This window comes from Barbus barbus, assembly GCF_936440315.1.
Source record: "Barbus barbus genome assembly, chromosome: 37".
Lineage (NCBI taxonomy): Eukaryota > Metazoa > Chordata > Actinopteri > Cypriniformes > Cyprinidae > Barbus > Barbus barbus.
The window spans coordinates 7,383,985-7,405,236 of NC_136715.1; the positions used below are offsets into that span (position 1 = coordinate 7,383,985).

Below are 21,252 nucleotides of genomic sequence, written 5' to 3' on the forward strand. Positions count from 1 at the left end.
AAATCTATACACATTGGATGACTGACAATAAACCATCCTTAACCAGACAGACATTATATTGCACCCTTGAGCGAATACTTACTGAGCTGCATCTTCTGATTGGCTTTTTATTGCAGTGGCAGTAGTCTCCTCGCCAGCTTCGTGCCCCTTCCCATTGGGGATAGTGTTCATCTCGGCAGGCTGCATGCTTTCAGAGCGATTATTCTCGGTCTTCAAGTGTGCGTGTGTGAAAGAAGAAGATCTATAGAGAAACTTTGTGTCGGTCCCTTGTTTCCCTATACAAAAAGGATGCAAAAACAGTACATATTAATCCCAGCTTGTTTATTAAGGACACATGAAATGTTCATCTGTGTAAAATAGAGCAGTGAAGTATTATGCAAGACCTTGAAATAGGATATGATATGAACTTCAATGCCTGAAACACACTCTGCGTAGGTACATGAACATCTAAAAAAGTTCAATTTCAGGTTGTTGCTGTCTGAAATTTGAAGAGTTTGAAGACAAGTTTTCTAGTTAGTACAAGTTAGTTAAACTGCTGATATATTTCTGAAAAGCTACATTAACAGTACCCCATTTGGTTTAAAGCCACAGGCATTTAAAGGTAACTTCATCAATCCAATTCAATTCCAGAATCTGAAATGAACTTAAAGCAGAACTGCAATTCAAATTTGAATAAAAAGGAAAGGGGCTTATTTCTACACTGGATGCTAGCAGTGTGACACAACCAAATACAACAGAACTGATTATAAAGACAAATTTCCAACAGTAAACTGATTCCCTGGTCTATTTTTGTCATATTCGAAACACCTTTAATAATCCTGGCACAAAGGACAAATGGATTTGCAACAAACACTTTTTCACGTCTGGCATCTGGTGTGACGTGGTGTTAAAATAAATAAACGTAAAAACTCTAATACATTTATACAGCTGTAATAAGTGTTATTTTTAAAAACAGAAATTATGGCTATATATATATATATATACTGTATATAGGCCTTTATAGGCCTTACAGACAGACAGACAGACAGGCTTCTCTGTATTTCTCTCATGTGTTTCTTACTCCTTGCATGACAAAACAGCTCCATCAAACCTCTGCCACTGCCAAATGAACTTTGCAAAACAACCAGTAACCTTTTGCACCGATACCATACAACTGAATAAGTCATCACTTTCCTGACTCTACTTTGAGGCGTTGTTCTCGCTTTCCTCGTTTCACTATATGGCTCCTGATGTCTCTATAGCTGTTTTTGTGGTCTCTTCCTGCCTTCATTGGTGCCTGACTCCCTGTGGCTGCTTATGATGGACCTGTTGGAGTGCTGAGTCCTGAAAGCACAAGCTGACATGGGTCTACAGGCTCCCATTTGGCCCCCTGGTATTCCCAATCCTGGTCTGAAAGGACGGAGCCCTAGTATCACATTAGTTACAAAGCATAAACAGAAGTAGGGGGGGAGCAGAGGGGAGGGAACCTACACTCCAAACCAGCGGGCCCATTGAAGAAGGCCATGAAAGCCAGCAGAACCAGCTATGACCAGCTCTGAACCAGTTCTGGCCCTCTTTGTCCATTCATCTCACTTTTTTTTACAGCTTTCTTCCCATTCCTTTGCTTTTAATTAGGAGAAGCTTAACATAACAGTCATGCTCTCTTCATGCTTGAAACTCTGGGCTGGCATAACCTCAAGTTCCCCCTTTTTTTTCCATCTGCCCCCTCGCTTTTCTCCGCTACGCCCCGCAATCGTGAATTAATAATCGAGCAGAAAACGAATTGGTGTGAACTCTGGGAAGATAAACTCTGGTTCATCCAGCAAGATGCCACGTTACTCAGCTTGCTGCACAGCCACGCCGAGAGCAATGTGGTTGGGCAGCAAAGCGCGGTACGCAATTGTGCATGCTGTGTGGTTTCCTGGGAACAGGGTTGGAGGAACAGAAGGGTGATTGTGCCAAGCGTCATTATACCAGTGGGGCCTCCTCGGCTCAAACTCGCCAGGGCACTCGAAGGGCTGAAAAGGTAATTCATCGGGCTCCCTAATTCTAAAAAACGCCGAACCTTACATTTGGGAATGTCTCATGAAATGGGAAGCGGAGCTATGATGGGGCAGAGGTCTGTGCCAAGATGCTGAATGGAAAAACCAGTGTCTGTCTGCACTGCGCTAATCAGACAGACACTGGTCTGACCGTACCAAATAGATGGTTACACGTGATTGGCCGGAGGAGTTCAAGGCTTTGGGCGGAGTCAATTGAGTTAACCGCAACAGGTCCCATTGTCGCATATTCAAACACATAATAGGCGCTGCGTTTGCTCTGCACCAGAACATGTGACGACTTTCAACCAGGCCTGAAAAACACAAACAGAATTTGTTTTCTCCGATATCTGGCAGCTCCTAAACACACTGGGGAAGAAACAGCTTTGCCAACTGGGTCATAGCTTAAGTTTCTTGAATAATAAGAAGTTTATTCATGGATTAAATACTCCATGCAGCCTGCTTTCAATTGTGCATCGAGACTAAACTCGCTAGTACAGACGCACACTTCCAAAGAGTAATAACATCGCCACCTTGCTGACGTAACAATGTCCCACGTTCTCAAAAAGAGGCTGGGACATGCTCATCTGTACTTATTATGTCTGCGTGACTTCAAACAGTCACATGCAAAAAAGCACGAGCGCTGCATTTGTCGTGACGTGATGTGGTGTTGTCAGGAGCTGATTTAGCTCTGTGTCTGTGAAAAGTACTTATTAGAAGTGCTGCGGCAACACATCAATGTTCATTAAAAACACCCTAAGTGTCCAAAAATTACTGTTATTAAGACTGGTTCATCCCTCTCTGTCACGGGATTCAACGGCAGCTAAAATTTGAGTGCAACTAGGAATAGATTAGAGCAAGAGGTGGAAAGAAAGAGATTTAGAGCAAGAGGGATTCAAATTTTATATGATTTAATTTCATATAATATCATTATCAGAATGTGGTTGCCAGGATGTTGCTATGCAGTCGCTCTGTTCTGGACAATTGATATAGGTGGTTGCTTATAGCCCATGTCCAAAAAAGTCTCTATGATATTCTGGTCTCTAGATATGGTTCTGATAGAGTATCCAATCTTAGACTCTCATGCTGACCTGACTATTTATTTCTTTAAAAATACAGAAAAACAGTGAAGTAATTATTTCAATATAAAATAACTGTTTCCTATTTTAATATGTTTTCAAATGCAATTTATTCCTTATTCCACTTACTCTTTTGTAAAGGAGAGTACACGACGTGTGGCGAAGTATGTTATCCCATACTTGGAATTTGTGCTCCGCATTTAACCCATCCAAGTACACACACACAGCAGTGAGTAGTGAACAAACACGCACACACACACTGTGAACACACACCCGGAGCAGTGGGCAGCCAATGCTGTGGTGCCCGGGGAGCAGTTGGGGGTTGCTCAAGGGTCTCACCTCAGTCGTTGTATTGAGGGTGGAGAGAGCGCTGGTCATTCATTTCCCCCACCTACAATCCCTGCCGGACCTGAGACTCGAACCTGCGACCTTTGGGTTACAAGTCCAAGTTACTGTTGTGCTGTTTAATATTTTTGTGTTTTTTTTTTTGTTTTTTTATCACAAATTTTTTATTATAAAAGTAAAAAAGTAAGTTGTGCACCTACTGTAAGTTTAATACTAATAACACAGGCAGTACATCTCTCCTGGGGACGTGAGGACAGTGTTTAATGAGAGCACAGCATGATTTTCTAGGGTGAAACAGTCTTGAGATAACCCAAACATCGTGAGAGTAATCATCTCTTTGTCTCTAAAAACCACAGAATCATATTTACAAAAGTGAACTGAAAGACAAAATGAGACGAGGTGAGACTAAAAGAAAGATGAGAACAAAGAAATGTAGACAGAAAAATCTAGCACCCCCTTAACACAGCGAGACCAGTAAGACAGCTGATGCAACTCCATCAGTGACGTGGGGAGAGCTGCATTAGGACGTCACTCGGCCCAGTGGTTTACACAACTCTGGAATATTTGCCCTCAGCGTTCAGATGTGCGTGAGCTGTGTATGTGGTTTGGTGTCCCGCTCTTTTCAATGATCCCTGCTGTGTGATTACTTACAGACATACCAGCTGTGTGTATCTGGCATATACTCACACACCTCTGCTGTTCACTTCGTTAAACCTGCACTGTAATTTCCAGGCTAATTGCTCAGTCAAAAGCCCCAGGCCTTTAATTAACTGATGAAGGATTTGGAACTGCTGTGAACAGCCCTCTGTCCACCCTACCATCTGTATTATAATCTCAGATTAACTGTATTCTGACATATTCACCCTATTCCAAGAAAAATGAATCAGGTTATTACTAAAACATTATTGGAGACTTGATTTAGTTTAATATACTGGGGAAATTGAAGGGGCTCTTCCCTTGCAGAAAGCCAGTAAGATGTTCTATAACCAAAGCAAAAAAGCACTCAAATTTTCAAAACAAGTTTTCTATTTCAGATAAATGCTGTTCCTCTGAACTTTCTATTCATCAAAGAAACCTGAAAAAAATTCTACTCAGCTGTTTTCAACATAATCATAATAATAAAATGTTTTTGAGCAGCAAATTAGAATATTAGAATGATTTCTGAAGAATCGTGTGACTGGAGAAATGATGCTAAAAAATCAGCTTTGAAATCACAGGAATAAATTACATTTTAAAATATATTCAAATAGAAAACAGTTATTTTAAATACTAAAAAAAAACATTTAAAAATGTTACTGTTTTTGCTGTTCTTTGGATCAAATAAATGCAGGCTTGGTGAGCAGAAGATAATTATTTAAAAACAAAAATTCTTACTGTTCAAAAACTTTTGACTGGTAGTATATATTATATATTATTTAATAACAAGAAATATAATATAAAAATAAATAAGAAATAAAAATATATAATTATAAATATACATATATAATTATAAAATAATTATTAAAATATAAGCATAAAACATGTGCCTAGCCTAGGGTTTAACCTAAAAATGAAAATTCTGTCATCATTTACTCACTCTCATTTTAAACCTGAATAACTTTCTTCCACAGGAAAATACAAAAGTAGTTATTTTGAAGAATGTCCAAGCTGAAGTTTTCCATATAATAAATAGGAACTAATATTGTCGAGGCCCAAAAATGACAAAAAGTATCATAAAAAGTAACCTCATTAATAAATCCCTATATGGAAGAGTTAATGAGAGGTGCAGTCAAAGTGCATAAAGCACACATTTTTTATTTTTGGAGCTTGATGGCCTCAATTCACTTCACATTCTGTGGAAAAGAGTAGCAAAAAAACTGCCCGATTCCACAGAAGACGTACTGTCATATGGGTTCAGACATGAGATTGAGTAAATTATGACAGAATTTAAATTCCTTCTCTTTTAAATTCCTTCTCCTTCTCTTCACTCTCTGAGGCAGAAGTCTCCAAACTCATCCTTTCTAATCATCCTACTACTTGTCCGCTTGATCCTATTCCATCGCATCTCCTTCAAGCCATTTCTCCTACAGTTGTACCTGCGCTCACTCACATCAACACATCCCTTCACACTGGTGTTTTTCCCTCAGCATTTAGACAGGTTCATATAACCCCACTACTTAAGAAACCCACCCTTAACCCATCTCTTTTAGTGAACTACAGACCAGTTTCCTTTCTTCCTTTCATTGCTAAAACACTTGAACGAGCTGTGTTCAACCAAGTCTCTGCCTTTCTCACACAGAACAACCTCCTCGACAGCAACAAGTCTGGTTTCAGAAGTGAACATTCAACCTTGCTCTCAGTTGTTGATGCCCTAAGACTTGTAAGAGCGGATTCCAAATCTTCAATACTTTTTTTGCTGGATCTGGCTGCTGCTTTTGACATGGTTAACCATCAGATCCTCCTGTCAACCCTACTGGCAAAGTGCATCTCAGGAACTGCACTCCAGTGGTTTGAGTCTTACCTCTCAGATAGGTCCTTCAAGGTATCTTGGAGAGGTGTCCAAGTCGCAACATCTAACTACTGGGGTGCCTCAGGGCTCAGTCCTTGGACCTCTTCTCTTCTCTGTCTACATGCTTCATTAGGTTCTGTCATTCAGAAATATGGCAATTCATACCACTTCTATGCTGATGACACTCAAATCCACCTCTCATTCCATTCTGATGATCCAAAGATAGCTGCTCACATCTCAGCTTGTTTAACAGACATTTGCTGGATGAAGGACCATCACCTTCAACTCAAACTTGCCAAGACAGAACTTCTTGTGGTTGCATCAAACCCATCGTTTCATCACAATATCACCATCCAGTTAGACTCATCAACCATAATTCCTTCAAAAACAGTCAGAAACCTTGGAATTATGATTGATGATCAGCTGACTTTCTCAGACCACATTGCTAAAACTACCCGGTCCTGAAGATTTGCTATATTCAACATCAAGAAGATCAGGCCCTTTCTTTCGGAACATGCTTCACAACTCCTTGTTCAAGCTCTTTTTCTGTCCAGGCTGGACTATTGCAATGCTCTCTTGGCAGGACAATTAATCCAGAACGCGGCAGCAAGATTAATTTTTAATGAGACAAAAAGAATGTATGTCATACCTCTGTTTATCAATTTGCACTGGCTACCAATAGCTTCCCGCATAAAATTCAAGGAATTAATGTTTGCCAACAAAAACACAAGTCTTCCAACTTTATTTGACACTCGAACTCTAGAATTCTCTAACTCTAGAACTCTCTATTCTAATTCTATTCTTAAAAAAATACAAACACTAGCTTTTCTAATCTTTTTGGATTCAGTCTGTTTTCTTATTATTTATTATATAATAAAAAAAACCTTGCTACATGTACTGTGTTAAGCTAACTGAGACTAGCACTTGCATATCATTACTCCTTTGTTGATTTTGATTGCTTACATTGTCCTCATTTGTAAGTCGCTTTGGATAAAAGTGTCTGCTAAATAACTAAATGTAAATGTAAATGTAAATTCAGAGTGAATTATTCCTTTAATATCTGTAGGTTGGTATAATCATATACAACTTCCTTCCACAGGAGAAATGGAGGAGATTAAACAGACTAAGACATTGACAATGACATTTCTCTCCTATTTTAGAAGAGCAGCTAATACAGCAATGTTTTAATGAGTCATACTCCAAAAACACAATCCAACACACACATTCACACAAGTGCAGAATCTGTTGGATTTTTCAAAGCCATCACACAGGGGCTAAACTGGATTAAAACTGGATCACATACCCGCCTGACTGCAGGATAAACATCCAGAGCCTCCATTTGCTATCAAAAATAGCATAAAACATTCACACTCAGTCATGTGACAAGGAGAGGTGTATAGCGCTAGCATCACACCATTTATTCTGTGATGTGAAGAGCAGACATTCTGTCAAGGCTGAAGTGTGTGGATAACAGTCTGTGCAGGGGATGGATACATAAACAACACATAAACAAAAGCGTCAAGGATGAAAATATATTTTCTGACTGCCATGATAAAAACCTTGTATTCCATGGCAAAATTCAGTTGACAGTTTAAGTAACTAAGTGCCTATATTAGGTGTTCAGTATTGCTGATGGAGACATTGTTGATATGATTATACAGTGTATTATAAAATAAAATAATTTTATTAAATACTACTTTCTAGCAGTACTATTGCATAATACATTTACTGCAATAAATCTAATTTAATAATCACAATAAATAAAAAAACTGTATTATTTTACAGCCATTTTGAATGGTGAAAAACCATTAATTTTTTTAAAGACCTGTTCACAATATCGTTAATACCTATAACGATAATGATAACTATTAAGTTGTAATAATCACTCAGATTCTATGAGAATAGTGGAGTTCACACCAAAACAATAACTAATACAGAAGAACAATATCGGGTTCACTTTCAGAACTATTTTTTTCAGCTGATGAACAATAAAAACACTTATTTGAAAGCAGAATCCACCCTGCTTTAAAGAGAATTAAAGTGGCATCAAAACTGCAGCGAGCAATTATAATAAACTGAATGTTGTCATACATTGGTGTGGATGATCATTCTTGGTGTAGAAACAAAATATTGCAATGTCCATTTTTCAAATATAGCAGCCCTAGTTCATAGCGACTTCCACAAAGACTCGAGTTGGCCCTCAAGAAGTCATCTACACGAGATGATGCTGGCTGTCAAATGGAATGCAAAACTGCATCATGCATCATCAGTGCTTGGCTTCATATGTACTGCACCTCACTCCTCTTTTTCCCTTTATCCGGAGAGGATTTGAGGACTCTGTGATTAATGAGATCTGTCTGATGGAGATTAATTCCAAACACCAATTTAGACATCAACTATCAACCCTTCGTCCCTCTCCTAATCTGACAAATTACATGAAAATCTTCACTGCCGTTCAAATATTTGGACTCTGTAAGACTTTTTTAACAAAACAATCTCTATGCTCACCAAGACTGCATTTATTTGATGAAAAGCACAATAATATTGTGAAAATTACTGCTCTATTTGAATAAAAAAAATTCCCACTTTTTTCAAGTTCAAAAGAACAACATAAAAAAGTGATCGACCCCTAACTTTCAAAAGGTAGTGTATTTAAAACAAACAAACAAAAAACAATACATGCCTTTCTTTTGTTTTCTTTTTGCACAAATGTAGAAATCATGCATGCAGATGCATCTCAAGAAGGGACGATTGTCACATGGAAGTACGTCACATGCTTCCAGTGCAGCAGGGAGATTTAGCAGATCTCTTTCATCCCAAGCAAACTCTCTCGCTCTCATCTCGAAAAGAAGCTTCAGGCTCAGAATGAATCGGTCAGATCCTGGTGAAGAGTTTTTTCATGTCGGCTGCCTCAGTGGAGGGGTTGGAGACGTCGCAGGCATCAGGCATTAGCTATCATATATGATGAGCTTCGCCTGGCCTCTTTTTCCTCCCTAACTCTCCTTCACTCCCTCTTTCCACCCCCAACGTTTTCTGTGTCTCTTTCCCCGGAGGCAGCGTGGAGAGTGACTCATTGCAAATGTGATTTATTTATAGGCCTGTGCTCCACATCCTGTCGTGGCTGCTCAGGTTCCCACACTGAGATCGCCACAGGTAGTGGAGTTAACATCACACATGCACAAACCAAGCACATGAGAAAAACCACACCACTTACAAATAGTAGGCCTAAAATGGCTTTACTCACACAGCGGACACATGTGACAACTAGTTTCTCCATAACCTTAGAAACGGTGGGTAAGATACTGATTGGCCTATACTTGTCAATGGAAAAGAGATCTCCATCTTTAAATATTGGAACAACAACAGCCGACTTCCAAACACTTGGAAATTTACCCTGAGAAACTGAAAGGTTAATAATTCCAGTAATAGGTTTGATTAGTTTAGAGCTAGACTCTTTGAGCATAATAACATCCATACCATATTTGTCTTTTTCTCTAGATGGTTTAAGAGATCTAATTGTTCTCATAACATCCAAATCACTAACAGGTCTTATACTAAAAACGGGCTCCACTGTTGTAACTGGACAAACATTAGTATACGCAGGCAAAAAATAAGAGTCAATAAAATAATGATTAAAAATTTCTGCTACTTCAGCTGGATTGTTTAATGACTTTCCCTTTACTTTAAGTTCTAGAATTTTCCTGTCTTCATTATGTTGTCCTGTTAGTTTTTTTTAACTGGTTCCAAATAATTCTAGGATTGCCTCTTGCTTTATCTATTATGGTAAGGAAGAAGTCTGCTTTACTTTTTCTTAATTTCTTTACCACACAATTCCTTAACATAGTAAATCGAGGTCTATCATAACTTAGTTTACTTTTTAGTGAGATTCTTAAAGCATGAAATAGATGTCAAAAATCATCTAATAGATGTATTATCTTAGGAATAGATGCAATTGGATCGGTAACGTAGAGTAATAAGTCGTCAGCGTATAAGGCTAATTTATGTTCGATTCCCTTGCGCATTCATTATACCTTGAAATATAGGAAGTGTTCTAAGCATTATTGAAAGGGACTCAATGGCTATGGCAAAAAGTAATGGAGATAGGGGGCATCCCTGGCGTGTACCCCGTGATAAGGTAAAGTACTCAGAATTAACACTATTAGTAGAAACTGAAGCTTGTGGGTCAGCATATAGTAAACGTATCCATGATATCAATCCCTCACCAAAACCGAACTCCTCTAGAACTCTAAACAGATAAATCCACTTTATCCTCTCAAATGCCTTTTCAGATTCTAACGAAATGATCACCTCAGAGGAAACACTATTTTGTCTTGAGTATAAAATATTAAAAAGAGTACGAATGTTAGAGAATGAATACCGTCCTTTAATGAATGCAGTTTGTTCCTCTGAGATAATACTAGGAAGTACTGCCTCTAAACGAGAGGCCAAAATCGTGGCTAAAATCTTAACATCAACATTGAGGAGGCTAATAGGTCTGTATGAGTCACATAATGTTAGGTCCTTCCCATCTTTAGGCAATAGAGTTATAGATGCTTGTCTCAGTGTTAGGGGTTAAGTAGTTTGAAAAATAAACCACCAAGTGTGTTTAACGTTTCAGGTAGCCTGAAAGGTATAATAGATCGACAAAGTGCTTGGGAGCTAACTTCAAGCGCATCTTCTCACTCACATGCTCTGCCGGAAGTCTCAACAGATGATATTCTAAAATAGAATTAAGTAAAATACTGTGAAATTTGGCTCTTTGTCTTCAGTAGCCAGTCTTGTCTTATTCACACTAGTGTTGTTTTTGGCGGCCTGTTTTAATTTTAGTTTTAGTCTAGTCTTTGTGTGAAGCTGTCATTTTAGTTTTTATTAGTTTTAGTCAGGTTCATACTCTTTTTAGTCTAGTCTAGTTTTAGTCGACGAAAACTGATGACATTTTAGTCTAGTTTTAGACAGAATTATCCATGACTATTTTCGTCTAGTTTTAGTCGACGAAAACTGATGACATTTAGTCTAGTTTTAGTCAATGAAAATTGTATTTTAGTCTCTTTTTAGTAATACAATTCTATTTAACCCAGTCAATATAGTATAAGTACCTAGTAGTATAGACGAAACCAAAATTTTCTTTTAGCCAAACCCATTTCAAACAAGGTTATCTTATTATATTATTGTTACCTTATAGACTCAAGAATACATCCATTCCAGACACGGAAGACGCTCTGATTTGAATTTACAACATTTTTTTTACCAACCAAACATGTTAGAAGTACACACACATCTCTCAAAGACGAACCACATTTCGTCTTGTTTTTATTCGTCAACAATATTGCATTTTACATTTAATTATCATCACATGACCAGTTTTTACGTTGCGTCTTGTCTCTTTTTCGTCACGTGATAAAGGTTCGTTGACGACGATATTTAGTCATAATTTTTGTTGACGAAAGCAACACTAATTCACACTCTTCTTATCCATTAAAGGTTCCTGCAGGTTTAAATGCTCTAAATGGTGAGATACTAGGCTTTTTAAAGTTACAAGGTTTTGGATGAAAGCCTTGTGTGAAGAATAAAGCCTTATCCAGTGAGAAAGGACAGATTAAAAAGTGTGACTAACATGAGGGATCTCATTACTTTACTAAGCTGTAAATAAATAAATGTCAGAAAAAAGAGGGAAGAAAGAAGTGATGTGCTGGCAAGCTGTCGCATTAATCCAGATTGTATAAGATGATGGCATGAAGAACGAGAGCATGTGAGGCCATAAGAAACCTAGAGATTAGATGCTACTGCCTGACTGCACCGAAGTTGATAAATCAGTCAAAACAACAAAAAACATTTAGAAAAGAAACTTAAAATCATTCACACATTGCATTTTGGGTAACATGATAAGATCTATGATCCATAATCTTATCGCCATTATTTTTCATGTTGGTTTACGGAGCAGTACAGCCAAACTAATTGTCCTTATTAAAAAAAATTTGCCATACTGTAATGAGGAGTCAGAAGCGGTCGGATCCATTTGCAGTGTTTATTAACTGTAAACACTGCACTCTCTCCTCTCGAACCACCGGCGGGCTTGAGCAGAGAAACATGAAAAGTGGGTGAGATACGGTAATTTGCAGGTAGTGCTAAACGATATGAAACTGGGGTGATTTGTCTAATGATTTTGAATGACCCCACGTACCTAGGGTTGAGTTTCTTGCAGGGACGGCGGAGCTGAAGGTCTCTGGATGAAAGCCATACCCACTGACCAGGGGTAAAACTTGGTCCTGCTCTGCGGCGACGATCAGCCTGTTCCTGTACTCTCCGAACTTCCCGTTGTAGATGTACGTGGGCTGCGTTCCATGTCTCCTCACTCCGTCTTAGCCAGTCATTGACAGCTGGAAGCTCTGAGGGTTCACCTGACCAGGGGAACATTGGAGGTTGGAATCCTAGAACGCATTGGAAGGGGGTAAGTCCGGTTGCTGTCTTCCTGAGAGAGTTCTGGGCATACTCTGCCCAGATCAGATACCGGCTCCAGTCATTCTGGTTATTGTGACAGTGGAAGCGGGTGAGTACTTAGTTGAGTCTCTCAACCTGGCCATTGGATTCGGGATGGTATCCTGAACTGAGACTGACATTGACGTTTAGCTGTTGACAGAAAGCCTTCCAGACTCGTGATGTAAACTGTAGTCTCCGATCGGAGACGATGTCCTCTGGGAGACCATAAAACCTGAATACCTGTTGTATTAGTGCTTCAGCCGTCTCGAATGCTGTGGGTAGTTTAGTGAAGGGAATAAGGCGGCAGGCCTTGGAGAAGCGGTCGATAACTGTGAGTATGGTGGTGAAGTGATTGGAGTCGGGTAGGTTGGTTACGAAGTCGATGGCGATATGGGACAAAGGTCGTTGGGGAATGGGAAGAGGCTGGAGGAGACCTGCTGAGGGGATGACTTGGAGATGTTGCAAGTGTCACAATTCTGCACGAACCGGGTTACGTCTGATTGGAGGGTTGCCCACCAGAATCGATTAGTGATGAGTTGAATGGTGGCATTGATACCTGGATGACCGGCGCTGGGGAGATTGTGTACCCACTGCATGCCCCTTAGACGTAGAGTGGCAGGATCGTAAGTTCGGTCAGGCGGGCATTCGGCTGGAGTTGGATCATTGATAGGGCCTCGGAAATCTCAGTCATAATATCCCATTGTACAGGTGCTAGAACAAGTGTGTAAGGCAGAATGGGTTTGGCCGTATTTGAAGTGGGGAGATGGTCGAACTGTCTGGATAGGGCGTCCGCCTTGCCATTCTTGCAACCAGGTCGATAAGTTACTTTGAAATCAAAGCGTGAAAAGAACAAGGACCATCTGGTTTGTCTTCTGGGGTTGAGTCGTTTGGCGGACCTGATGTACTCGAGGTTGCGATGATCTGTTAGCACGAGGAATGGTAATTTTGCCCCTCCAACCAATGCCGCCACTCCTCAAAGGCGGCCTTCATGGCCAATAACTCTCGATCACCCACATCGTAATTCCTCTCTGCGGGGTTGAGTTTGCGGGAGTAGAAAGCACATGGGAAAAGTTTAGGTGGATTACCATGACGCTGAGAAAGAACTGCCCCGATTCCAGTGTTTGAAGCATCCACCTTGACTGTGAATTCCAGGTCCGGATTGGGATGATGTAGAATGGGAGCTGAAGTAAACTGCTCCTTTAACTGTTGGAAGGATTGTTCACTGGCATGTGTCCAGTTGAGACGTGATTTACCTCCTTGAAGTAGAGATGTGAGGGGGGCAGTGACCACACTGAAGTTTCCTGATGAAGCGTTGATAGAAGTTTGCAAATCCAAGGAAGCACTGAAGTTCCTTTACTGTCGTGGGTTTAGGCCAATTGACCACCGCCTGAACCTTACTGTCGTCCATGGTAACTCCCTCAGGGCTGATGACATAGCCCAGGAACGAGATCGGAGTCTGGTGGAACTCACAATTCTGTATCTTGGCATACAGTTGATGCTTGATGAGCCCTGAAGTGTTGAACATGGGTTTCAAGGGAGTCGGAATATCAGTATATCATCAATATAGACGATGACGAATCGGTTCAGCATGTCCCGGAGGACGTCATTGATGAATGCCTGGAATACAGAAGGACTGTTGGCAAGCCCGAAGGGCATAACCCGATATTCATAGTGCCCAGATGTAGTCGAGAAGGCTGTCTTCCATTCATCTCCCTCTCTAATTCGAATCAGGTTGTATGCACTGCGCAGGTCAAGTTTAGTGAAGTATGTGGCGGTGCGGAGCTGTTCCAGGGCGGCGGGTACCAAGGGCAAAGGATAGCAAAACATGACAGTGATATCATTAAGTGCTCGATAATCAATGCAGGGTCGGAGGCCTCCGTCCTTCTTGATGAAGAAAAACCCTGCTGACGCTGGAGACTTGGATGGTACAATGAAGTCCTTAAGCAACTCATCCTCGATGTATTGTTTCATAGTCTCTGACTCGGGTTGTGAGAGAGGGAATTCTGATTCATGACACATGCAAGGAAACAAAGAAAAAAAAAGAACAATAAAAGAAAAAACATAAATCATTAGTTTAAAAAAAATCTAAATCTAATTAAAAAAAATTAAAAATGAAATTACTAACATTTTACAATCAGAAAGTGTGTAGAGTGACTTTTTTTGTCATCATTGTATCTATTTGTTTTATCATTTTAAATCTTTATGTGAAAATGTTTTGTTTCAAAAAAAATTCCTTAGCATTAAATAATAAACTATCAACTATGACATTCACTTTTGTGTCTGTTGGCTAGAAGCATTGAGAGAGTGATAGCAAGTAAAAAGTACTCACTCTGTAAGTCCCATAATTAATATCTAGAACAATCAAGTTAGTGTAATTATATCCTGCTTACTCAAAAAAAGGCTCCATCTTCAATAAGAATCTGTCTTATTTTACTCGAGTTCACTAGGTTCAAAGGCTGTGACCGTAAACACTTTCTTCACACAACTGCTATTTCCGGTGAGTAGGGGCATGTTTCGCTGTTAGGAAGTTATTGTTTGACTCTGAGCGTCGAGGAGAACACTAAGGCAGTGTTGGGTCAGTCAGGCGCTCGGCAGATGAAGGAAGCCTCCACATGTTGGCATTTCTGCAACAATGGAAGAGTAACAGTGGTCCAAACAGGGCGTATCATTTCAGGTCGGCCCATCAAACACCATTCTGTGCCAGTGTCCACACACCAGCCCCAAACAAAGGGACACCCTCTCCTGTGAGATGTGACATGATCAGAGCAGAATATCGTGAGGGGATGTCACCGTGACCAGATGGCAAATCTATATACTGTTGACACCTCTGATGAACCCGAGCGACCAATCGGTGCCAAAGCTCAGCTGACGACATGAAGAGACCCAAGGTCTCAGGACAAAGGATACTAGGCATTCATTTCCTCTTAAACAACAACACTATTGGTTAAGTAGAGAGAGACAGTGTTTTATTGACTTGCAGCATACTTGGCGAGAATTAACGGTGTTGTAATTGGAGTCACATTCCATCAAATCCTTTATCCAATCATTTAAAGTGAATTAAAGCATTTTAATTGTGAGAAATAATGACTTGTTAACCCTGTAAAGCCTGATATATAAAATATATATATTTTTTTTTTAAATGGAACCTTTAGACAAAATATGAGGTAACACTTTATTTCGATAGTCCACTTTAGACATTCTACTAATAGTAAGTAACTTTGCAACTACATGTCAACTAGCAGTCATTAGAGTATTAGTAGACTGTCTGCTTAATATCTTCTAACTCTTTATTTTGATGGGTCCACAACAGACAACATACTGACTATAAGAAACGTTGCAAGTATGTCAACTTATTCTACTAAAGCCCTAAACCTACCCTACTGAGAGTTAGTAGACATGTAGTTGCAAATGAATGAGAATTAGTTGACATGTAGTTACAAAGTTACTTATAGTTAGTAGAATGTCTAAAGTGGACTATCAAAATAAAGTGTTACCAAATATGATTATCATATCTGATACATCTGGCTTTTACAGCTCATACAATATTACATAGGGAAAATATCGAGCTCATAATTGAAGAGTAAAAAACAATGCAATACAATGCAACTATGACTGACAGATAAACAAATAAACATTCCTCAAATTATCTGTCATTTTTGATTCTCATATTTTCCCATGATTTTTCTAAAAAAGTCATGGATATTCAAGTAAACCAATGCTGATTAAGAGTTCATCTTAAAATAGTATTAACAATATAATTCATTCTTATATTTACTTTATACAAATCAGTAAAGCTTTCACAGCAAAAAGACAAATGTATCATAACCTAAAGGGAGAAGTTTTTAGAATTATATTAAAGGCCTATATACTATAATTTTATATATACTATAAACATTATACTATACTCTATTTATAAACTGTATTGATAATTTAGAGGCATTAGTAAATTGCTTGTCAGATATGATACAGATTTACAGTGTTAAAGAGATGAGTAAATGTGTAAAATATTCTGTTATCAGTTACTGTTTTTTATTTTCCTTTTTTATTTTCCACAGGTTTGGAATAGGAGTGAGTAAATGATGACAGAAATTTAATTTTGGGGTAATGAAATTACCACAGCCATAAATGCAAAAAATGCTGAAACATAAATGCCAAAGATGGAAACTGGACACATGAGCTTTGCCAACACAAACACCTCAATCACGATACAATATAAAACAATATTGCAGCCCTGCTGAAATTAACCAAATACATGCAAACTGAACCATAACACGAAATACACCAGTGAGACATCTCAAGCGGTTAGTTCACCCTAAAAAGAAACTATGCACCAAGTATCACAACACATGCATGTGGATCTGTTGAAGTAGGAGAAGTCAGAACGCTGGCTCCTGCTTCAACAGATCCACATGCATGCATTGTGGTACTTTCGCTAATGCGTAACGACTTAAGTGTGAAAGGGAAGAGAAGAAATTGTTGAATAAAGTCATTATTTTTGTTTTCTTTGCATATAAAAAGTATTCTCAAAGCTTCATAAAATAAATGTTGAACCACTGATGTCACATGGACTATTTTAACAATGTCCTTACTACCTTTCTGGGCCTTGAACGTGGTAGTTGTATTGCTGTCTATGGAGGGTCAGAGAGCTCTCGGATTTCATTAAAATATCTCAATTTGTGTTCTGAAGGTGAATGAAGGTCTTATAGGTTTGGAACGGGTGAGTAATTTATAACACAATTTTCACATGAACTAACCCTTGGAAGTACAAAGACCAGGAAGAGCATTTTGTTAAATTATTTTTTTTACATTTTGTTTAAATGTGTATCTATGTGTGCTGATATGTATAAAACTTTAATATAATATTCCTATACTTGTCTGTTTTTGTCTGGAATCTAGTACTTATTCATAAACTATAAATTAGTGTCAAATTGCGTTGTTAAAACCTAGCACACTCACATTTAAAATTTTGTGCATGAATTTATTGTGGTAATCAAGAATTGACTTGCTCAAAATAATTATTCCACCCCACCAAGCATTTTAATTCAAAATGATAAACATACAATATAGAAAATATTTATGTCAGCACAGACAAAAAAATGGGGAGGGGGGGTTGTCCTGTACATTCTTTATAGCTCTACATAGATTCTGCATTAGAATATGCCTACCTCCATACTATACAACAGGCGAAAACAGAATGTAAAAAAAAATACATAGGTGAATTCATAGGTGAAAAGTACCCCAATGACCTACTACTAACACTGAGATTCTGAGGTGCACATTCGTGGTCACTTTGCTATCCCATGAAGCCACAGAAGAGGAGTTATGAATGACAGTGAAGCGACACTGGTAGGTCACATGACAACATGACAAATGCAGTATGTGAATAGTATCTATCTATCTATAGTAGTATATAGTTGTAGAATTTTACAACTTATAGGCCTACTATTATTTTGGGAGGGCGCTAGTCACATATGATAGCGAAGGCACCATGTAGCACATTTCTGAATGGTTAAACAGATTGTGTTACAACTCACTGCATGTTACAACACTCCCCTGTCGTCCCTACTTAATAATTAACAAGAACCAATTTAAAACCTCAGTGATGCACAATCATGAATTGCTTATTATGAATGTTTAAATTGCGAAACAAAACATAAGTATCTGCAAGTGGGGCTTCATACAATAGATGTCTTACATTGTGCAGTAACGGAGGTCCTGCCTGTGTTTTCAGCCCACTCCAAGCACACAATTGACCCTACTGAGAGCTGTCACATCAACACTCACAATCTGCTTGGGATGTGAAGTGCTTTCAACAGAACCAGTGATAACAGACCAGCTGTCCTGTATCTGTGTTTAATAACATCCTCTCTTTCGTTTTGGCTCTATTGTGTTATTTTATTCAGCAATTATAGGAGCAGCACACATGCATTCATTCGACATGCATGAAGAGTGCTAATCAATATTGTTATGCAACTTATGAATCTAAAGTTGGAAATGAACGATAGGCCCAAAATTCATCCATTAATAAATAATCTGCTATTTTAAACTAATAATAATAATAAAATCAAATAAGAATACTTTAAAGGAATAGTTCACCCAAAAATGAAAATTTGCTCAAAATGTACACACTCATTTCACAAGCTGTTAATTGATAGACTCCACCCATTCACTGCAGAAGATGAGCAAGTGATGCAACTAAAGTTCTCCAAATCTGTTCAGATGAAGAAATAAACAGGCCTTACAGTGCATTATTTAGCAAATTTAAATTTTTGGTTGAATTATTCCTTTAAGAAGAACAATGTCATGTAGCCTAACCTTGCTCAGATTCAAGCTCTCTAAATGCACACTATTATTCCATTTTCACACATATTAAGCAAATAAATGATGTTTGCTTTACATTTTCATTTAGTTAAAAACAAGCTGCACTCAACATAAACATGGTTCAGATCTGACCACCTGTTCCAGTGCATGACCTCTGATGTGTGACTTCACATCACACCGAAATTGAATTCTATATCAAATACAAAACAGCCACCCCAGAATGCATTAGGATAAAAATAAATAACCTTTGTTGAGTCATTTCTAACTGAACCACCTTTTAAACAACTCTAAAATTGACTAGTTTGTCAAGTGATGTTCCAGATACATTTCTGTAGGGCATACAATAAGAAAAACAGTAACCATATAGGTCAATATGCACATACGAATCATATTTCAAGTATTCACCTGTTATCTTGAAATGTCACTTTAGATAACTGGGACACAGGAAGAGCAGGCCTAAGACATCTAAGATAAGGTGCATTCAAAATGACAGGATTAGAGAGAAATCAATTATTTTGAAGTCAAGATGTGATTATTACGCTCTGTCTAACGCCCCCTGTGGGTGCACAGACCTAAACATAAAGGAAGAGAAGGAGAGAGAGACAGGGAGATCATGCTTTCACTCTTCCTCAGCTAATCACTGGTTAGACCACAGCACATTCTGTGCCTTAATCTACCACCTCAACCACCTGAAGCCATACTGAATATCTCAGCTTCACCTAGGTCACTTCTGCTGGGTCGCATCTGCTACCCAGACGCTCTGGGATGACACTACACAAAGGCACAGGTGCACACAGGAACACATGTAGCTCCTGTCCATTCACACACTGAAACTGTACTGTAGTCTTAACAAGAAGTCTGGAGGGGAAAAAACTTGATGCCAGAAAGAGGTGAGGTATAAACTTACTAGTTATAAGCTTACAGCAGGCAGCTAGTTCATAGAAAATAATATTTTTTTTATGTCAAAAGAAAAAATCTAAAAATTGTGATTTAATGACTAAAAATTCTGCAATAAAGTGGTGTAACCATCAAAGAAAGATCAGTAACACTGTATTTTAAGGTGTCCTTGTTACACATTACATGCATTTACTATTACTAAACACTAAGTTTTGTCTGTTATATAACTTTTTACTGACCTTGACACACAGTCATGAAGATCTTTTTTTTTATCAAGCAAACAGTTACACCACACTGGCATTTCATCATGTCATTGACTATGTCTCTCAATCCCTACTGTCTACTTGGACAGCATTTTTGGGTATCATGGGCGCATGCGGACTTTTGGGGAATCGCAGACGCTTTCCTCTTCACGCACTCAGGTTCATCTGATTATGATTTAGCTTTTAAATCTGCACACAAACCTAGGATGCCAAAAATGCCGTCTAGACAAAGCACCCAGATTTGAGACAGTAACGTTTCTGCTGTAACAAATCGACAAAGTGTTAACACACTGATATCCAAATCAATCACACAATGAATTAAAGCACGTGTAACAGTTTAGTATATTTAGAAATAAATGTTTAAGATGTTCTTCAAGAGTCACAGGGGCAGTAGTTTTGCAGTATGTCCTTTGAGGAATAATATAAGACATTGTTATAAGACTACGTCTAAAATGTGTGTCACAACGGACTAAAAATATGGGAAACTACGACATATATCGTATCTATGACAGATGAAATTAATTATATGAACAATATCACAATATTAAAAATATTCAGTCTTACCGGACGGATTTTCTTTGATGGTGAATTTCTGAAAAACGTCCTTCAGATGAAGCTCTCCCCGTGGTTTACCTCGGATAAAACATGTAACGTAAGTTAACACCACACAACTTGAGGATGGGGATGTGAGGAGCGTCCTCTTTCAATTACTGCCGTTATTCTCATTGACTTGGAGCCCGTGAGTCGGTTTCGACGGGTTTTTAAAGTGGGCTGTAACGACTCTTCAGTTTCCCCGCCTCCGATTGTCTAGACCGAGCAGTGACCAATCCACTCACTCCGGGGATCTTCGTCACGCGCTGGACTCAACGCTCCCGTGTAGCTTGCGCTGATTATAACGGGCGCGTTCAGCTAGTGGCGCGGCGCGTCGCGCAGCTAGCATTTAATTGGTCGAGGACGTATATGGGGGCGACGTCAGAATTCAGTCATACTCGACCCGCGAGCGCTCGCTTGCTGTGCTGCTGATGGAGTGATGATGAACGCGAGAAAACAGACTCGAGCCGTTAATACTGTATCAAATCTGACTGTGTGCATCAAATATTAACACTGTTATAACAACATTATCTATCTATCTATCTATCTATCTATCTATCTATCTATCTATCTATCTATCTATCTATCTATCTATCTATCTATCTATCTATCTATCTATCTATCTATCTATCTGTCTGTCTGTCTGTCTGTCTGTCTGTCTGTCTGTCTGTCAATCAATCAATCAATCAGTCAGTCTGTCTGTCTGTCTGTCTTTCTGTCTATCTATCTATCTGTCTGTCTGTCTATTTATCTATTTATCTATATATCTCTCT

At 38.8% G+C, this 21,252-nt stretch overlaps 1 protein-coding gene across 1 annotated transcript in view; it reads right to left on the bottom strand.

Annotated features, from left to right (window-relative positions):
- Positions 1-20,672, bottom strand: part of LOC306856558 (sodium-coupled neutral amino acid transporter 3-like) — a 44,726-nt gene extending 24,054 nt beyond the window's left edge. The window contains exons 1-2 of the mRNA XM_079395912.1: positions 20,453-20,672; positions 83-275 (exon numbers count right to left, since the gene is read on the bottom strand). Of these exons, the coding sequence (XP_079252038.1) occupies positions 83-186 (104 nt within the window). The 5' untranslated portion in view covers positions 187-275; positions 20,453-20,672. The remainder of the gene's footprint in view (positions 1-82; positions 276-20,452) is intronic.
- Positions 20,673-21,252: the final 580 nt, after the last annotated feature.